The following is a 21,005-nucleotide window of genomic DNA, read 5'->3' as shown; positions in this document are numbered from 1 at the left end:
TTTTTCCCAGAGCACAGAATGCCACATTCCTGATCACCAACCTGAACTCTTTTCAGGGTGTGTTGAAGGTCAGCGGTCGCTGCAGCTTGTGATTTGATCCTTGTAGAGGCAGATGGCAAGTGCCAATTTGTAGTTGACGTCAGGATCACCTGTGCTCTACTCACAGAAACTTTAATTCAACAAGGGCAGGACAGCAGGCCACAGACTTAATGCTCTTTAAATGATTCTGATTCATGACCAGGTTGAGAACCTGAGAACCACTGCCTTAAAGGATGATAATTATAACTTTTGCGGTACGCGAGCCTCTCACTGTTGTGGCCTCTCCCATTGTGGAGCACAGGCTCCGGATGTGCAGGCTCAGCGGCCATGGCTCACGGGCCCAGCCGCTCCGCGGCATGTGGGATCCTCCCGGACCGGGGCACAAACCCATGTCCCCTGCATTGGCAGGCAGACTCTCAACCACTGTGCCACCAGGGAAGCCCCAATTATAACATTTTTAATCATAAAAAATAAACTACTCTCATAGCTTGGAAATAAAATGGGAGTGGGAGAGAATCTGATTTTAGCTATATTTTGTGAGGACAGTAAGTTGGGTGACAAAGTTTCCTTGCAGCTCAGGTTTTATGTCTCTTACTTTAGTTACTTGAACTGTATCATCCATCAACACTCAATGGAATTCCATAAATAACTTTTTTCAGTTGTGCCACCTGCAATTACAGGAAAAAACCTTTAGAAAGATAAATCAGCCCTATTTAAATACAATGGTTGTTCCAGGGGAGAGGAGTACACTCTAACAAGATGTCTCATAGAGCTGTGCTGAACATTTCAGGAGCCACAGGACAAAGCTCCATCTTAAACAGTTAATTCAGATCACTGAAGAACTCATGAGAACAGAATTCAACAATATATTAGGTCCTTCCTGTGGAGGACCTTCCTCCCTAATCCCACAACCTGGACTATTCCACTGTAGGGTTGTTTATGTACCATAAGGTCCCCCCAGGGGACATCTGGCAATGTCTGAAGACAGTTTTGATTGTCTAACAAATCACAGGACAGCCCTTCCATGACAAAGAATTATCCCAAAGGCCAAAGTTGAAAACCCCAGCATTGGTCAAAAACTCACCTTCGGGTCCAAGCTCTGCAACCCATTAGCTAGGTGACCCAGGCCAAATTTATTAACCTCTTTAAGCCTCAGTTTTCTCCCTTGGAAAAAGACTAGAGTCTGAATTTAATGTTCTCTCCCATTCTAAATCTTAAGATACTAAAATAATCAAATTTATATTGAAATAATACCTAACACTTAAGCATATGCAATGGGCCAGAGATCATACTAAGTGTTTTTATGTGTTCTACCTCATTTAACCTTCAACATAGCCCTATAAGGCAGATGCTACCACTATCCTTCTTATTCAGATGAATAAACTGATGCACAGAGACTTGCCTAAGGTCACAAAGTGGTAAGCAGCAGAGCCAGGATTTGAACCTGATCAATCTGATTCTGGAGCCCTCATTCTTAACATTATCTTCTCCATCCTTTTGGACCTTTAGACAGAGGACTGAGTTAACCAAATCCCTCAATTCACAGCCCACTAAAGACCATACAAACTGTAGGTCAGAAACAAAGAGACACTATTTTTAAGCTACAAATTAGACAAGATTAAGAAAACAAAATCTGAAACTGTTGAGGATCTGATGCTATAGGCTGCTTATACCTTGCGCTGACACTGTAAAAGAACTTTCAACATGAAATGTTCACACTCTTCAATCTACTTTACTTCTTGGAGTCTATTCAAAGAAAACAATCCTAAGTACGGTAAAGAACTTCACAGAAAGATGCTCATTGTTCTATTTTTATTAATATAGAAAATTTAGAAACTTAGGGAATGGATATATAAACTTGTTAGATTATGTTAGAATATTATGTATCCATTTAAAAAGTTTAGAAAAATTACAAAATAACCCACTTATGTAAATAGGAAAAACGGCAAACTTTTTTTTCATTTTTTTATTGTGTTAAAACACATATAACATAAAATTTACCACCGTAACCATTTTTAAACGCACAATTCAGTGGTGTTAACTACATTAGCATTGTTATGCAGCCATCATCACCATCTAGCTCCAAAATTCTTTTGATCTTGTAAAACTGAAACTCTATATACCTATTAAACAATAACTCCCCATACTCCCCTCCCTCAAAGCCCCTGGCAACCACCATTCTTCTGTCTGTCTTTATGACTTTAACCACTCCAAGTACCTCATATAAGTGAAATCACACAGTATTTGTTACTGGCTTATTTCGCTTAGCATAATGTCCTCAAGGTTCATTCCATGTTGTAGCATACTGAAGAATTTCCCAAGGCTGAATTTTACTTCTCTGTATGTATATGCCACATTTTGCTTATTCATTCATCTGCTGATGGACACTTGGGTTGTTTCCACATTTTAGCTATTGTGAATAATGCTGCTATGAACGCTGGTGTACAAATATCTCTTAAAGGTCTTGCTTAAATTCTTTGGGGCATATACCAGAATCAGAATTGCCAGATCATATGGTAATACTATGTTTAATTTTTTAAAGAATCTCCATACTGTTTTCCACAGCTTTTATACCACTTTACATTCCCACCAACAGTGCACAGGATTCTAATTTGCCCACATCCTCACCAACACTTGTTTTCTGGTTTGTTTTTTGGATAGTAGCCATCCTAATTGATGTGAGCAGGACAGAACATTTTATGTCCTAGCAGACACAAAGATATACTGCTCAGATCCCCCTTCAATAAGGGAATTCCTGTCTAGTTGCAAGGATGTGGTTAGCTGACAGCTGCCTGCTGTTAACCCCTTTAGAATCCACCTTAGCTTTCAACCAGAGGGAATCCTTTCCTCAGGACTGCCCCCAGCCAATGACTGGGCAATGTGGTGGTACAATGGCCTAGCCCTTTCCAACCAGTGAGGCAATCTGGCAATCTGGGCTGGCAGAGATTCTGTCAGGAGTGAACTGCAGTCTGATGGCTTCCCATGCCCAACCTAATCCTTTCTCTTTTTCTTCACAGGCATTACTCCTCAATAAGCTCTTTGCCCTCCTACTCCATCTCAATCTGATTCCTGAAGAACCCAACTGGCACATATATTAAATGTACTCTAATTGAGAAACAAAAACCAGTGGGGAAAAATAAGACTCCCAATAAATAAACTAAAATGTTAACAACAATGGTGGGAACTCTGTATTATCCAAGTATTCCTTAACCAACATCTATTGCTTGTACATAATAAAAAAAAATAAATTAAAAGAAGACTCTATACTAAATTTTGCTCCTGAGGAAATATCCTAATGGTAGGATAAACTGGTATATTTTGTACACAATGTGCCCAAAAATTCACCAAGGGGTGAGTCATAAACAAACTGCTGGTGTTCTTCAAAAACAGCACATGCCCAGGTACTAAGGAACTAAAACATCAGGCAGTGGGCTTCACAGACATTTCACAGGCTTTTCATAGACATTTCATAGGGTTCTTCATTTGTGTAATTAAAATTTGTACTCATTTAAGTTAAAGATTTTTAGAAGAGATAATGGAGCCTATTCAGTTCACCCTCCTATTCTCATGGATGAGATCAATGCCCCAGACAGGATAAGGGAAGAACAGTTGTTGGCCTTGTTTCTCAATGCCTATGTCCATTTCTCTTCCCAGCTATACAGATGTGTCCAAATGTAGGAAGCACGTTAAACATACAATTCCAAAAAGGATAAAATAAGATTATTCCAAGAACTATTCAAAATCTATCTCTTTCTATGAAAAACTGAATGGTGGCATCTGATATTGCCATTCCAGGCAGTTTCCTTGCCAAGTGCTGACTCCCTCAGTACATGAATAGACACAAGCATTTATCATCTTAAAGAACCTCTCAAACCAAATCTCCAATGCCTCCCCTTCCCAGCTATCAATTTCTCCCGTTTCCTTCCCTGCCAATCTTCTCAATAGTACACTCAGTTTCTCTCCTCCTCTACCTCAAACCCTTTGACATACACTCTCACTTGGTCTCCACAGAAACTCCTCTTGATAGAGTCAACAGCGATCTCCAAAGAAGACTTCACAATCCTTATTTACACCACCAAACTGTGAATCTGACCATTGCCACAAGTCCCATCATTACTCAATAAGCACTTCATCTCAGTAAATATAGAACTGCCCCTTAAATACTGGTTCCATGCCCAACCTTCTCACTCTATCCCAGCAGTTCCCAAAGCTGGCTGCACATTAGAAGGCTGGGGAACTCTTTAAACCACCTCCCCACCACCCCCAACTCAGGACATCATAATCTCAGAGGGTGGAGGTAGGAAGTATCCCTGGCAGTGTGTGTTTGGGTTTTTTGGGTTGTTTTTAATTAAGTACCCAGGGTGATTCCAATGTACAGCCAGGGCTGAGAACCACTCCTCCATCAGGCTTTCTGGATCTCATCTTTTCTCCTCCCATGTATCTCCAGCCTCAAATTCTCTTCAGAATCCCATATCTATATATGCCCTTGCCTTCTAGACCTGCATAGCTCACAAGCACCTCTGATTCAAATAACCAACATTCATAGAAATATGTTATTTTCTCCTATATCTATTCCTCCTTAATTGCTTATCTCAGTGGATAAAAATCACCATCTATTCCAGGAATCAGCAAACCTTTTCTGTGAAGGGCCACATAGTAAACATTTGGCTTTGTAGGTCATACAGCCTCTGTCACAATTATTCAGCTCTGCTGTTGTAGCACAAAAGCAGCAAAAGACAACAGGTAAAGTTTGAGTGGAGCTATAGTCCAATAAAACTTTATTTATGAACACTGAAATTTGAATTTTATATAATTTCCACAAGTCATTAAATATCATTCTTCTTTTGATTTGACTTTTTCCAACCATTTAAAGATGTTAAAACAATTCTTAGTTTGTGGGCTATGCAAAAAACTGTCAAGCAGGTCAGTTTGCCAACTCTGGCCTTCACCCTTATCCAAGCCAGAGATCCTAGATGTCCCAATTCCTTCCTCTCCTTTAGCCACAAGAATCAATCATTACCTCTAGTAAAGTACTTGTTACAAACTATTATAAGTGTTTATGGCCTCCTTCAACTGACAGTAAGGATCCTTGAAGGTAAGAAACATGTCTGTTCTAAGACATCAGTTTCTTTTTAGTTCAGCTCATTTTTGAACTTAACAGTAAGGTTTAAAGGAAAAAGAAAAACACAACAAATTTTAAAATGCATTAAATAAAGGCTCAGGCAAACTTGGAGGATATTCCTTATCAAGTACAAATAATAATGATCTTTGCTATTCAATGCTTCAATAACTGCTCGATTTCTGTTTTCTGGGTGTTTTCTGCTTTTCAAGGCCATGAAATGTTGTATGGATCTTTGAAACAATCAACTTGAGATGCCGATACCGCTGCTGATCACCACGAGAGCTGGGTCTATAAGCAGCCTTTATGCCTTCTACACTCATCTCCTTTCTAAGTGGCACCTTCAACTATAATCACATCTTGAAAGTCATTCAATAAAGAAGGAAAAATCAGGCATACTAAGAAAAAAAAAATTTAAAGACATAACCAGAAACATCAAAAATCAGCAGCTCAACAAGGATCAGAATGACCATTTGTTAATGCTTAGTATGTGTCAGGCACTGTGTCAAAGTGTATAATGTTCAGTATTTAACATATCTTCAAAACAAGCACAGAAAACAGATGCTTCATTTTGCAGATGAAGAAACTGTGGCACAGAGTAGTTAAATAACTTGTCCACAGTCAAACAATTGGTAGGTGACAAGACTGAGACTCAAACACAGGTATATATGATTCCAAAATCCATGCTCTCCCCACTGGTTGAATAGGGCCTATAACCAAGGTAGGTCAACAGCCACTGGAGAAGGGCTTCCTCCAGAAGGAAAGTTTCAAAGCCCTGTTTGAAATGTATCATAACGGTCATATAATTACAAAACTCCTGAGTATGGTGCCACGTACACAACCAGTGAGGCTTTCTAATCACTGTCTAACTAAATGAATAAAATAAAGTGGAAGAGCCAATTCCTTGATATAGCAGAACCTCTTACTCTAAAGATGGGAAACAAAATCTTATGGCAAATTAGAACACTGCCATGGTTCCATTTCCTACTGTTAATAGAGCCATTGTCAGGAAGTCCCATGCTTACTATAGCAACCACTGGTCTTGCTATTCACAAAGTTTCTGCCTTTTTGCTTCCTCAGGAAACAGACAAGAAAATGAGGCTCCTGATTTCTTTCTTTAAAGGGAAAGCTGTCGTTTAAAACTGGAAATTAATAAATGAACATGTAAAAGTAATTTTATATTCTGGCTGACACCCAATATTTCTGTACATTAAACTCAATCTTTAAAGCACACAGTCTTATCTTTTTTATCTTCAAATACAGGAGTCTAGAAAATCTGCTAAAACTCTCCAGCCACAAAAATCTAAAAATACTGGATAAATGCTTACATGCTTTGAAAAGTTTAGCTAAGTTCTGAAGAAAGTAGAGGAAACTGCTAAAGGCATAACAAGTTACCACAAGGTTAGAGGTCAGAAGTCCAGGCACACCATGGCTGGATTTTCTGCTCAGGATCTCATCAGGATAAACTCAAGATTTATGCCATGCTGTGTTCTCATCTGGAGCTCAAGATCCTCTTCCAAGTTCACATGGTTGTGGCAGAATTCAGTTCCGTGCAGTTGTAGGACAATGGTCCCTGTTTCTTTGCTATTTCTCATTCAACTGTTGCAGGAGAAGGGGGCACAAGAGAATGGTCATATCCCAGGTCTCGGGCAAGTCCCTGGGATAGGCCGCCAAGTGAGGGTCCTTGGCTTCGCACAGGGAAGAATTCAAGAGCAAGCCAGAAGTAGAGCAAAAGCAGATTTATTCAGGGAGATACACACTCCATAGACAGAGCATGGGCTGTATCAGAAGGTGAAAGAGCCCTAGGAGATACACATTCCATAGACAGAAGGTGGACCATCTCAGAGGGTGAGTGGCCCCGGGCTGTGAGGGTGATTAGTTTTTATGGGCTGGGTATTCCAACTATTTTGGGGAAGGGGTAGGGATTTCCAGGAATTGGGCCACCACCCACTTTTTGGCCTTTTGTGGCCAGCCTCGGAACTGTCATGGCACTGGTGGGTGTGTCATTTAGTATGATAATATATTACAATGAGTGCATAATGAGGCTCAAGGTATGCTGGAAGTCATCTTACGGCACCTTGGGCCTAGTTGGTTCTAACTAGTTTTTATCATATTCTCAACGGCTGTGTCACTCTTTCAATGGTTGTGCCCTGCCCCCTTCCCTCCTGTCTCACAAGGGCCATTCTCAGCTGCTAGAGGCCATCTGCAATCCTTGCCATATGGACTCCTCCATCTTCAAAGCCAGCAATGGAAAAATCTCCCTCTTGTTCAATCCTTCTCATGTTTTAAATCATCTGACTCTTCCTTGCTGACTCTGGACCCCCAAATTACAACTTTCTGCTCTTTGAGAAACACCATTAAAAAATAAAAAAGCAACTCACAGGCTGGGAGAGAACATTTATTTTACTTATATAGTTGGCTAAAAAGTTCATTCAGTTTTTTCCATAAGATGGCTCTAGTAACACTTAGTTGTCTTTAACTTCATTCGAAACAATGTCGTTCGACTGTATGCGACAACTGTCATATCAGCGTGCATTAAAAAAAAGACTTATCAGGGACTTCCCTGCTGGCACAGTGGTTAAGAATCCACCTGCCAGTGCAGGGAACACGGGTTCGAGCCCTGTTCCGAGGAGATCTCACATGCCGCAGAGCAACTAAACCTGTGTACCACAACTACTGAAGCCCGTGCTCTTCAACAAGAGAAGCCACCTCATTCAGAGAAGCCCTCACACTGCAACGAAGAGTACCCCTGCTTGACGCCAACTAGAGAAAGCCCGCACACAGCAACAAAGACCCAATGCGGTAAAAAATGTTTAAATAAATTAATAAATTCTAAAAATAAATAAAATAAAATAAAATCTTCATATCAAAATTGGTGAATTTTTGTGTAATCATTTTAATATTGAAGATGGAAGAAAAGAAGCAACATTTTCGGCATATTATGCTTTCTTATTTCAAGAAAGGTAAAAACGCAACTGAAACACAAAAAAAGGTTTGTGCAGTGTATGGAGAAGGTGCTGTGACTGATCAAACATGTCAAAAGTGGTTTGCGAACTTTAGTGCTAGAGATTTCTCCCTGGACAGTGCTCCACGGTCAGGCAGACGAGTTGAAGTTCACAGCAATCAAATCAAGACATTAATTGAGAACAATCAACATTATACCATGAGGAAGATGGCCGACATACTCAAAATATCCAAATCAAGTGCTGAAAATCATTTGCACCAGCTTCGTTATGTGAATCACTTTGATATTTCAGTGCATATAAGTTTAGTGAAAAAACCTTCTTGACCGTATTTCCACATGTGATTCTCTACTTAAACATAATGAAAATGTTCCGTTTTTAAAACAAATTGTGACGGGTGATGAAAAGTGGATGCTATACAATAATGTGGAACAGAAGAGATAGTGGGGCAAGCGAAATGAACCACCACCAAACACACCAAAGGCCGGTCTTCATCCAAAGAAGGTGATGTCTTGCAATAAACCTTTCTCCGCTCCCAATTCCACGTTTTGGTTTGTTTGGCCTCACTGTGGGTAGGGCACACGAACTTGGGTTCGACAACAATTTCACTACCTATTGAGCCCCAAACTCATATACCATACTGAACATCTGCCACTGGCCCTGCCACAAACACCTTGAACTCAACATGTCCAAAATCGAATTTAGCAACTTGGAAGCATAATGGTTAGGAGGCAAAGGTTCTGGAATGAAGACTACCTGGGTTGAAATCCTGGCCCTGCCTCTTTCTTATTAAATGTCTGACCCTGGAAAAGATACTCCAATCTTTCTTTGACTGTTTCTCTCATCTGTAAAATAGAAATAATAATCTAAACTATCCCACACTGACAGGTTATAGTTTATGACAGTGAATAAAATCAAGGTCTGAAACGGTCAATCCTTGTTTCACCATGGAGGTTCATGCTATGTTGAGACGTAAGTTTCATGACAATGGGTTTGTGAAACCGAAAAACTACAGTGCTTCTTAGAATCAAAGATGTAGTTTCCATACCACCACATTATAACCACATTTCTGTTATCAATGATGTGTACATCTTAAAATATTTTTTTGAAAAACTGACATTAAATTGATAACGAAGGAAATATTAAAGTAGATATTGCCTCTCAAAAAAAAAAAAAAAAAAAAAAGAAGGCGATGTTGTGTATATGGTAGGATTGGAAGGGAGTCCTCTATTATGAGCTCCTTCCAGAAAACCAAACGATTAATTCCAACAAGTACTGCTCCCAGTCAGACCAACTGAAAGCAGCACTTGACGAAAAGTCTCCAGAACTAGTCAACAGAAAACGCATAATGTTCCATCAGGATAACGCAAGACGGCATGTTTCTTTGATGACGAGGAGAAAACTGTTAACAGCTTTGCTGGGAAGTTCTGATTCATTGTCATATTCACCAGACATTGCACCTTCAGATTTCCATTTATTTCGGTCTTTACAAAATTCTCTAATGGAAAAATGTCAATTGCCTGGGAGACTGTAAAAGGCACCTGCAACAGTTCTTTGCTCAAAAAGATAAAAAAGTTTTGGGAAGATAGAATTATGACGTTGCCTGAAAAATGGCAGAAGGTAGTGGAACAAAATGGTGAACACGTTGTTCAATGAAGTTCTTGGTGAAAATGAAAAATGTGTCTTTTATTTTTACTTAAAAACCAAAGGCACTTTTTGGCCAACGCAATATTATATACATATATGTATATATGATTAATGAACTGTATCCAGAATATATAAAGGACTCTTAACAACTCATGCGTAAGATAATTTTAACATATGATAATCCAAAAAAAAGGCCAAAGATTTAAGATGACACTTCACAGAAGCAAATATGGCCAATAAACACATAAACAGATGCTCAACATCATTAGTTATTAGGAAAATGCAAATTAAAACCACAATGAGGCACAACCACAAACTCGTTACAGTGACTAAAATTTAAAACCTGTCAATACCAAGTGTTGGTGTGGATGTGGAGGAACTAAAACTCTTGCACATTGCTGATGAGAATATAAAGTGTAAAACTATGAAAAAGTCTGGCAGGTTCTTGTAAGGCCAAACATACACTTAAACCATAAAACTCAGCAATTCCATAAAAACATATATCTACAAAAAGACGTGTACACAAATGATCCTAGCAGCTTTATTCATGAGGGAATCAAATTAGAAATAACCTAAATGCTTATTAACGTATGGAAGATAGACTATAGTATATTCATACAATGGAAAACTGCTCAGAAAAAAGAAAAAAGGAATTAACTACTAATATACCTAATAGCATGGATAAATGTCAAAAACAACATGCTGAGTGAAAGAATCCAGACAGAAGAGTACTATTGTATGATTCTAGTTAGATAGCACTCTAGAAAAGACAGTCTAATCTACAGTGACAGAAAGCAGATCCACAGCTGCCTGGGGTGCAGGAAGTAAGGGGAGAGAAGAATGACTGAGAAGGGCACAGGGAACTTTCTGGGTTTAAGGAAATGTTATATATCTTGACTGTGGTGATGGTCACTCAGGTATATAAATTTGGCAAAACTCATTAAACTGTATATGGAAAATGGGCACATTTTTATTGTAAGAAGACTGATTATACCTCAGTAAAGTTGATTTTAAGAAGATAATATCATTTAGTATTTGATATCTTGAAGACATGCCTGCAATACAATCTTGCAGAACAGTCATTCATAATAAACCCTACATACAATGCGAAAGATAGAATAAAACACAAGCTAACAGCTAATTAATTACTACTTAAAAGTCTATGTATCAATGTCATACATCATATTAATAAAAGGGGAAAATACATGATCATCTCAACTAATGCAGAAAATAATCACTTAACAAAAATCAAACACGCTTGCATGACAAAAACACTCAACAAACTAGGAATAGAAGGGAACTACCCTAATACGACAAAAGGAATTATGAAAAACCCACAGCTATATTCAGTGGGAGAAACTGAAAGCTTTCCCCCTAATAGCCGGAATAAAACATGAATGCCCACTTTTGCTGCTTCCATTCAACAAGGTACTGGGAGTTTTTGCCAGAGCAATTAGGCAAGAAAAAGAAAAATAAAAGGCATTCAAAATAGAAAGGAAGAGGGCTTCCCTGGTGGCGCAGTGGTTGAGAGTCCGCCTGCCGATGCAGGGGACACGGGTTCGTGCCCTGGTCCAGGAGGATCCCACATGCCGCGGAGCGGCTGGGCCCGTGAGCCGTGGCCGCTGAGCCTGCGCGTCCAGAGCCTGCGCTCCGGAACGGGAGAGGCCGCAACACTGAGAGGCCCGCGTACCGCAAAAAAAAAAAAAAAAAAAAATAGAAAGTAAGAAGTAAAACTATCTCTCTTCATATATAGAAAATCCAAAAAAAACACACACAAACTGTTACAACTAATAAATACAGCAAAGCTGCAAGGTACAAGATCAACACAAATGTAGGGGGCTTCCCTGGTGGCGCAGTGGTTAAGAATCTGCCTGCCAATGCAGGGGACACAGGTTTGAGCCCCTGTCCAGGAAGATCTCACATGCCGTGGAGCAACTAAGCCCGTGCGCCACAACTACTGAGCCTGCGCTCTAGAGCCCATGAGCCACAACTACTGAGCCCACATGCCACAAATACTGAAGCCTGCGTGCCTAGAGCCCGTGCTCCACAATAAGAGAAGCCACCACAATGAGAAGCCCGCACACCGCAACAAAGAGGAGCTCCAGCTCACCGCAACTAGAGAAAGCCCGCGCGCAGCAATGAAGACTCAACACAGCCTAAATAAATAAATAATTAATTAATTAAAAAAAAAAAATCAGTTGTAGGGACTTCCCTGGTGGTGCAGTGGTTAAGAATCTGCCTGCTAATGCAGGGGACATGGGTTTGAGCCCTGGTCTGGGAAGATACCACCTGCTGCAGAGCAGCTAAGCCCGTGCCCCACAACTACTGAAGCCCGCACACATAGAGCCCGTGCTCCACAGCAAGATAAGCCACCACAATAAGAAGCCCGTGCACCTCAACGAAGAGTGGCCCCTACTTGCTGCAACTAGATAAAGCCTGCGTGCAGCGACAAAGACCCAACACAGCCAAAAATAAATTAATTAATCAAAAAATAAAATAAAATACATCTTTAAAAAAATCAGTTGTATTTCTATACACTAGCAATGATCAATCCAAAAATAAAGTTAAGAAAAATCCCATTTTATATAGCATCAGAAAATAAAATACTTAGGAGTAAATTTAACCAAGGAGGTACAAGATTTGTAAACTGAAAAGTACAAAACACTGCTGAAATAAATTAAACATGACCTAAATAAATGGAAAGACATCCTGTGCTCAGGGATTACAGGACTTGATATTGTTAAGATAGCAACACTCCCCAAATCAACCTACAGAGCCAATGTAATCCCTTTCAAAATCCCAACAGTACTTTTTTTTTTAACAGAAATAAAAAAGCTGATCCTAAAATTAATATGGAATTGCAAGGGACCCCAAACAGCCAAAACAGTCTTAAAAAATGAAAAAGAAGGGGCTTCCCTGGTGGCGCAGTGGTTGAGGGTCCGCCTGCCAATGCAGGGGACGCGGGTTCGTGCCCTGGTCCAGGAGGATTCTGCATGCCGCAGAGCTGCTGGGCCCATGGGCCATGGCCGCTGAGCCTGCGCGTCCAGAGCCTGTGCTCTGCAGCGGGAGAGGCCACGGCGGTGGGAGGCCTGCATACCGCAAAAAAAATAAAATAAAATAAAAAAGATGGAGGACTCATACTTCCCAATTTCAAAACTTACTACAAAGCTACAGTAATCAAAACAGTGTGGTAGTAGCATAAGGAGAAAAAGATCAAAAGAATAGTACTGAAAATCCAGAGATAAACACATACATCTTTATTTAATCAACTGATTTTTTGACATGAGTGCTAAGATTATTCAAGGGGGGGTGGGAACAGGCTCTTTGATAAATGGTGCTGGGAAAACTGGATATGCACATGCAAAAGAATGACGCTGAACCCTTACCTCACACTGTTTACAAAAATTAAAACAAATCAAAGACTTAAATATAAGAAAAGAACGACAAAATTCATAGAAGAAAACAAAGGGGTATGTCTTCGTGATACTGGATTTGGAAATGGAGTCCTAAAAATCTTATCTAAATGTGACACCAAAAGCACAAACAACAAGGACTTCCCTGGTGGTCCAGTGGGGTTGACGCCGTGCTCCCAATGCAGGGGGCCCGAGTTCAATCCCTGGTTGGGGAACTAGATCCTTCATGCACGCTTCAACTAAGAGTTCGCATGCTGAAACTAAGAAGTCTGCATGCTGCAATTAAAGATCCCTCATGCCGCAACTAAGACCCCATGCACCCCAAATTAAACAAACAAAAAAAACACCCTAAGGGCTTCCCTGGAGGCGCAGTGGTTAAGAATCTGCCTGCCAATGCAGGGGACATGGGTTTTAGCCCTGGTCCGGGAAGATCCCACATGCCACGGAGCGACTAAGCCCCCGCACTACAGCTCTGAGCCTGTGCTCTAGAGCCCGCGAGCCACAACTACTGAGCCCGCATGCCACAACTACTGAACCTGCGTGCCACAACTACTGAAGCCTGTGTGCCTAGAGCCCAGGCTCTGCAACGAGAGACCACCACAGTGAGAGGCCCACGTACCGCAACGAAGAGTAGCCCCCGCTCACCGCAATTAGAGAAAGCCCGCATGCAGCCAAAAATAAAAATTAGTTAATTAACTAATTAAAAAACCAAACCAAACAAACAAAAACACCCTAAGCATTAAGGGCACAATTTAGATTTAAAAAACAACAACAACAAAAAGCACAAATAACAAAAATATAAAGTGTACTTCATCAAAATTTTAAATTTTGCACAACAGAACACTATCAAGAAAGTGAAAAGAGGGGTTCCCTGGTGGCGCAGTGGTTAAGAATCTGCCTGCCAATGCAGGGGACACGGGTTCAGGCCCTCGTCCAGGAAGATCCCACATGCCGCGGAGCAACTAAGCCCATGCGCCACAGCTACTGAGCCTGTGCTCTAGAGCCCGCTAGCCACAACTACTGAAGCCCGCGTGCCTAGAGCCCGTGCTCTGCAACAAGAGAAGCCCCGGCTTGCTGCAACTAGAGAAAGCCCGCAGGCAGCAACAAAGACCCAACGCAGCCAAAAATAAATAAAACTTTTAAAAAGTTTTAAAAAATAGAGTGAAAAGACAGAATGAGAGAAAATATTTGTACATCACGTATCTCATAAGGGTCTAGTAACCAGAATATACAAAGAACTCTCACAACCTGGCAACAGATAGACCCCCTCCCCCAATTAAAAAATGAGCAAAGGACTCGCCTACACATTTCTCCAAAAAGAAGATATACAAACGGCCAGCAAGCACATGGAAAAATGTTCATCATTAGTTGTTATGGAAATGCAAGTAAGAACCACAATGAGATCCACTTCATTGAGACACCTTGTACATTGCTGGTGGTAACGTAAGATGATGTGGCCACTGTGGAAAACATATTGGTGGTTCCTCAAAATGTTAAACAGAGAATTACTATATGACCTAGCAATTCCACAACTAGGTATATATCCAAAAAAATTGAAAACAGGAATTCGAACAAAATTTTGTACATGAACGTTCACAGCAGCATCATTCACAATAGCTCAAAGGTGAAAACAACCTAAATGTCCATTGCTAGATGGATGGATAAACAAAATGTGGTATACAAATACAACAAAATATTATTCAGCCTTAAAAAGTAATAAAGTACTGTGAGGAAAAATAAGGTAAGGATGAAACCAACATAGTGAGAAAGAGCTGAAAGCATCATAAACAAATGGATATGCAGCCTTAAAGATACCATCAAAGTATTTATTCTCTAGCTCTAAACTTTTCAGCTAGTTAGCCAAAAAAGTGCCTTTATTACTAAATGAGTTAGTTGAATTTTATGTTATTTTCTCTGACTGATATTCTAAATATTCTAAGTAATATAGATAGATGATCGATAAATATAAAGAAGTAAATAGATAGATATATATTGGGTTGGCCAGAAAGTTCATTCGAGATTTTCCATACCATCTTACGGGAAACCCAAACAAACTTTTCGGCCAACCCAACACACAGATGATAGAGCACAAACCACTTGACACAGGATAAAGAAATAAGATGTATTTTCCCTTAGAATAAAATGGGATAACTTAGTGGAATGCATATTTACCTGTGTGATGTAAGAAAAATCTATCTGAGATTGTGCTACGTGTCTTGGCCTTGGCGAGCGGACGGTGCACAGGCATCATGGATCAGGTAATGCAGTTCGTTGAGCCAAGTCGGCAGTTTGTGAAGGACTCAATTCGGCTGGTTAAAAGATGCACCAAACCGGATAGAAAAGAATTCCAGAAGATTGCCATGGCAACTGCAACAGGATTTGCTATAATGGGATTCATTGGCTTTTTTGTGAAATTGATCCATATTCCTATTAATAACATCATTGTTGGTGGCTGAATACCTTTTTAGAAAAGTGTTTTTCATCTTGGGGATTGGTGAACAAGTGAGGATTTGAGACACTCATGGAGTAAAAATTTGCCTATACTTTTGTGTTTTTCTTTCATTTTTTTCTTCCAAGATGTTTTCTATTTGTAAATTAAAATAATTTCAAAATAGAAAAAAAAAATCTATCTGATTTACTGGTTACTAGAATACTTTAGTTTTCTAAATGCTGAAAGCAACCAAACTCTTATATATGACCATCTTGATTTCATCAAAACAGTTCATGTAGGTGACAGTTGGTGATCAATCTTCCAGTGCAATATTCGAAAGAATACAACGACCATATGTCAGTTGATCCAGTTGAGCTGCATATAAATGATTACATTCATTCTGAAATTTTAGTTTTTATAAAGCAAAAAAAACCTTTTTTTTTTAATAACCTCTAAAGGGCAGCAAAAGGAAATGTTTAGTTTTTAGAGGATAAACTAACAGTAGTCTCAATACAGTGTGAAGCTAGCAAACTATCACTTGAATTAGAGCATTTTATGTCTAAAGAACAAAATTAAATACCTAAAATTTGCCAAACAAAATTTGAATAAGATTTTTTTCTCCCAATATAATAATGGCATTATTTATGGTAAAGTAATTTATGCAGATTCAGAAGAACAGGGTTGAATTCTTGCTCTGCCATTTCTTGCTCAGCCATTTAACCATTGGTAATCTGAAGCAAGCTATTAAACCTCTGTAAATTCCATATAAATTCTAAATAAATGATAGACATTATTGTTTAAAAAAAAAAGGAATAAAGTACTGATACATGCTCCAACATGGATGGACCTTGAAAATGTTATGCTAAATGAAAGAAGCCAGAAAACAGGTCACATACTGTATAATTTCATTTATAAGAAATGGAATATGTAAATCCATAAAGACAGAAAGCAGATTAGTGGTTGGTTGTCGGGGATAGGGAGAAATGGGGAGTGAGTACCTAATGGATACAAGGTTTCCTTCTGGGCTGATAAAAATGTTTTGGAACTAGACAGAGGTCTTGGTTGCACAGCATTATGAATATACTGAATGCCAATGAATTGTACACTTTAAAATGGTTAACTTTATGTTATGTGGATTTTGCCTCAATTTTTAGCAAAGTCCATGTAATTTAAAGTAAGACTAAGAATTTAGCTATGCAAGCAAAACCAATTAAGGTGGTACAGTCTGCACAAGTGAGGTTTTTACACCAACTGAATTTGAGATAACCTCTTTTTCTGCCTGTGATACCTCTTCACATGTATACCATGAACAGTGAAATCTTTACTTTGAGATTCTCAAATGCGTGTGTAGAGAGGAAGGATGGGACCAATCACAAACTGGGAGAAAAGCTAAGACTTTGATTTTTTAACAAGGTTTTTCACAAGTGATACTAAGACTAAAGATAATAAATGATGCTACTTCTATATGGAGAATAAAAATCAACTGTTTTGGGACTTACCTGGTGGCGCAGTGGTTAAGAATCTGCCTGCCAATGCAGGGAACACAGGTTCGAGCCCTGGTCCGGGAAGATCCCACATGCCGCAGAGCAACTAAGCCCATGCGCCACAACTACTCAGCCTATGCTCTGGAGCCCGCAAGCCACAACTACTGAGCCTGCGCGCAACTACTGAAGCCGGCGCACCTAGAGCCCGTGCTCCACAACAAGAGAAGCCACTGCAATGAGAAGCCCGCGCACCGCAATGAAGAGCAGCCCCCGCTCGCCACAACTAGAGAAAGCCCACACGCAGTAACGAAGACCCAACAGAGACAAAAAATTAATTAATTTTTTAAAAAATCAACTGTTTTCTTAAAAAAAAAAAAAACAAAGTAAAACCACAGCCAATGCTTCTTATTCGTGGTAGTTATGTTCTGTAAAGTTGCCATGAACACTGAGTTAGCAAATACTGAACTACTGCTCCTAAGGAGAAATACAGGGTTATGTTATCATCATGGTCACAACATTTTGTCAACCAAAATGCCATTTGTGTTAATATAAGTTCATTTGTCAATGTCTTTATAAAACAAACCAATCTCAGAATTGAAAACCTACTTTTCCACATAACCCTTTCCCTGAATGACATTTAACAGGTATTTAGAAATTTTTTTCTGAAGGTTCCTGATCTGTAGAACCTGCACTGCCTGCAAGTTTACCATTTTTCACACAGTATCACCTTTAGAAACGTAAACCAGCCAGAACTAGCCAAGAAGGGTTTAATATTTTCTTTGTCCTGGATAATGTAACTGTAAACTTCTTTGGCCTTCAGCCTTATAACAGTGCTGTCCACTATACCTTTTTCATGTTTATCACCTCACAAATCCACAAATTTACCCACTTTCCCCTCTTTTCCACAGATTCACATGCACTATACATGTTACCTTAGTACTTTCATGTATAGATCAGCAAATTTCCCTTTCCTTTTTCTGGATGTTGATTCATTAACACTGAATTTACAGCCAACAGAACTGTAAGATATGACTGAATGAGGTTTACCTAAAACACATATTTTCCCCATAAGGCACATTACAGCCTTCTTGAAACTTGGTAATACTAGACAGCACACTTGGAGGCCAATTACCAATAAAAGCACAAAAATGTAAAAAAACATAGCACTAAATAGACTGTAAAAAAGGACACCTGTTGACAGTATGAGAGCTGAAACAAGAAGGCAGAGAGTCACCTTGTTTGACTTTAGCTGGGAATATACGTGTTGGATGATGCAAATTTTTCACCCCTCTGCACATGTCCCCAAACAACCGTGAAAGCGCAAGTACTGATTCTGGGGTCACAAATAAATTTTAGCAAGTAGATAAATCTACAAATAATTTTGATCCACTGCACTTCCTTCCTTCTTGAATAATTAAGTCTAAAACTCATTAGGTGGTGCTGAGCAAGGCTGGCATCCACCTGGTCTCAGAAGGAAAGAAAGACTGGGTACATTAAAGGGAGGATCTGAGCAGGGACCTCCCTAGTGGCACAGTGGTTAAGAATCTGCCTGCCAATGCAGGGGATATGGGTTCCAGCCCTGGTCCGGGAAGATCCCACATGCCGCAGAGCAACTAAGTCCGTGTGAGCCTACTCAGCAACTATTGAGCCTACGGCTCTAGAGCCCGCGAGCCACAGCTACTAAGCCTGCAAGGCACAACTACTAAGCCCACGTGCCGCAACTACTGAAGCCCGTGCGCCTAGAGCCCGTGCTCCACAACAAGAGAAGCCACTGCAACGAGAAGCCTGCGCACCGCATCAGAGTAGCCCCTGCTCACCGGAAACAGAGAAAGCCTGCATGCAGAAACAAAGACCCAACGCAGCCAAAAAATATATATATATATATATAATAAATAAATAAATTTATTTTAAAAAGGGGTCTGAGCAATTAAATAAATATATTAAGAATAATACAAGCAAGATTCTCTGTCAGAGAAGGGTGTTTCAAGTACAAAAAAGGGAGAAAATAAAATGAACTCTGAGGTGTTAGCCTAGAATTGGAGGTTCCAGTGTGAACTCACAGCATTTTATATATACATATATATACAGAGAGAAAATATAGATATGGATGCATATGTAAGAGTATATTTTGTGTATGTATATGTACATTCCCTAGTTCTGTCCAGAGAGGCTTACAAGCAGCAATGTCTCAGTAAAACAATCATACCTAACGTCCAGACCTGCTTTTTTTTTTGGCTGTGCTGTGCAGCTTGTGGGATCTTAGTTCCCTGACCAGGGATCAAACTCATGCTCCCTGCAATGGAAGCTCAGCGTCCTAACCACTGGACCACCAGAGAATTCCCAGACCTGCTTTTTAAAAAAAATTTTATTTTATTTATTTATTTATTTTCGGCTACGTTGGGTCTTCGTTGCTGTGGGCGGGCTTTCCCTGGTTGCGGCGAGTGGGGGCTACTCTTCGTCATGGGCTTAGTTGCTCCGTGGCATGTGGGATCTTCCCGGACCAGGGCTCGAACCTGTGTCCCCTGCACTGGCAGGCGGATTCTCAACCACTGCGCCACCAGGGAAGCCCAGACCTATTTTTTTCTTTTTCTTTTAAATTAATTAATTTATTTATTTTTGGCTGCGTTGGGTCTTCATTGCTGCACGCGGGCTTTCTCTAGTTGCGGTCAGTGGGGGCTACTCTCCGTTGCAGTGCACAGGCTTCTCATTGCGGTGGCTTCCCTTGTTGCAGAGCACAGGCTCTAGGCAGGCGGGCTTCAGCAGTTGTGGCTCGCGGGCTCTAGAGCTCAGGCTCAGTAGTTGTGGCGCACAGGCTTAGCTGCTCCGCAGCATGTGGGATCTTCCCAGACCAGGAATCGAACCCATGTCCCCTGCACTGGCAGGCAGATTCTTAACCACTGCACCACCAGGGAAGTCCCATAGACCTGCTTTTTAAATATGCTCTTCAATAAAAGGAACCAGGGCTTGTTGAAATGACTGATTCTAGGGCTGAGGGAGGAAAAGTATAATACAAGAGATTGGAACATCTTGTTGTGCTAGAAGGTAAAAAGGGAAGTGATTAAAGAATGATAGGACATGTCAAAAGGATATAGGAGCCAAATTGAAGGGTTTCCACTGGCCAAATGTGGGACAAATTCAGGTTCAGAGTAACAAATTATATTAATAGATAATAACTCACTGAATAAAATAGGAATCCATAAGTCCATATCAATTTAATAAATGAATGGAAGAAAAGAAAGCTTTTTGTTACAATGGAATGTCCACTGATGAATGTGGAAGGAATAATAAAATTAGAAAACTGTCATTTGGCAACCATCATAGTAATAATCCTACCAAAAATTATCAATAGATGCTAAAACCAGTGGGTGAAAGCTGGACAAGAAATGAGATAATTTACATGGTCTCAAAGTACCCCCTCCTCACAAAATACTTATTAACTACAAAGGGAAAAGTGAATAAATTTACAGTAGAGAAAACTGGTAGCAACACCTTGGTATCAAGTCATCAAGGCTAACATTATGAGAAACAGGACACAATGGAAATTGTGAATAAGATAAGAATAAAAATACAGCACCCTTTATGTGGTATTCCCGAGAAAATGCATATTCTGAATCAAACCATGAAGGAACATCAGGCCCAAATTGAGGAATATTCCTCAAAATAACTAGCCTATACTCTTCAAAAGTATCAAGATGATCAAGTCAAAGACAGACATGACAACTAAATGTGATATGTGATTCTGAACTGGATTCTCCTGCTATACAATATTTTTATCAGGACAAATGATATCTATGGATATCTGATATCAATGAAATCTAAGGATTAGTTGGTACTACTGTATCAATATTAAGGTCCTGATTACATGGGTATATTGAGGTTATATGGGAGAATATCCCTGTTTGTAGGAAA

The 21,005-nt window shown here is 39.9% G+C and overlaps 2 protein-coding genes across 3 annotated transcripts in view; one reads left to right on the top strand and one right to left on the bottom strand.

The window, feature by feature from the left end:
* The window catches only part of PTPRA (protein tyrosine phosphatase receptor type A), a 188,100-nt gene that overhangs the window by 131,497 nt on the left and 35,598 nt on the right, over positions 1–21,005 (bottom strand). The gene's annotated exons all lie outside the window — the stretch shown is intronic.
* On the top strand, positions 15,366–15,806 carry LOC309817050 (protein transport protein Sec61 subunit gamma-like). The gene has a single exon (XM_082644965.1). The coding sequence runs from the start codon at positions 15,431–15,433 to the stop codon at positions 15,635–15,637; it is 207 nt and encodes a 68-aa protein (XP_082501091.1). The 5' UTR covers positions 15,366–15,430; the 3' UTR covers positions 15,638–15,806.

Source organism: Mesoplodon mirus (genome assembly GCF_964341445.2).
Source record: "Mesoplodon mirus genome assembly, chromosome: 15".
NCBI classification, from domain to species: Eukaryota; Metazoa; Chordata; class Mammalia; order Artiodactyla; family Ziphiidae; genus Mesoplodon; species Mesoplodon mirus.
Note: the sequence above shows the minus strand (reverse complement) of the source record. Positions and strands in the feature narration are given on the sequence as shown.

Excerpts from the sequence above, each read along its gene's own strand:
- LOC309817050 (XM_082644965.1), top strand. The coding sequence starts at position 15,431 with ATGGATCAGGTAATGCAGTTCGTTGAGCCAAGTCGGCAGTTTGTGAAG.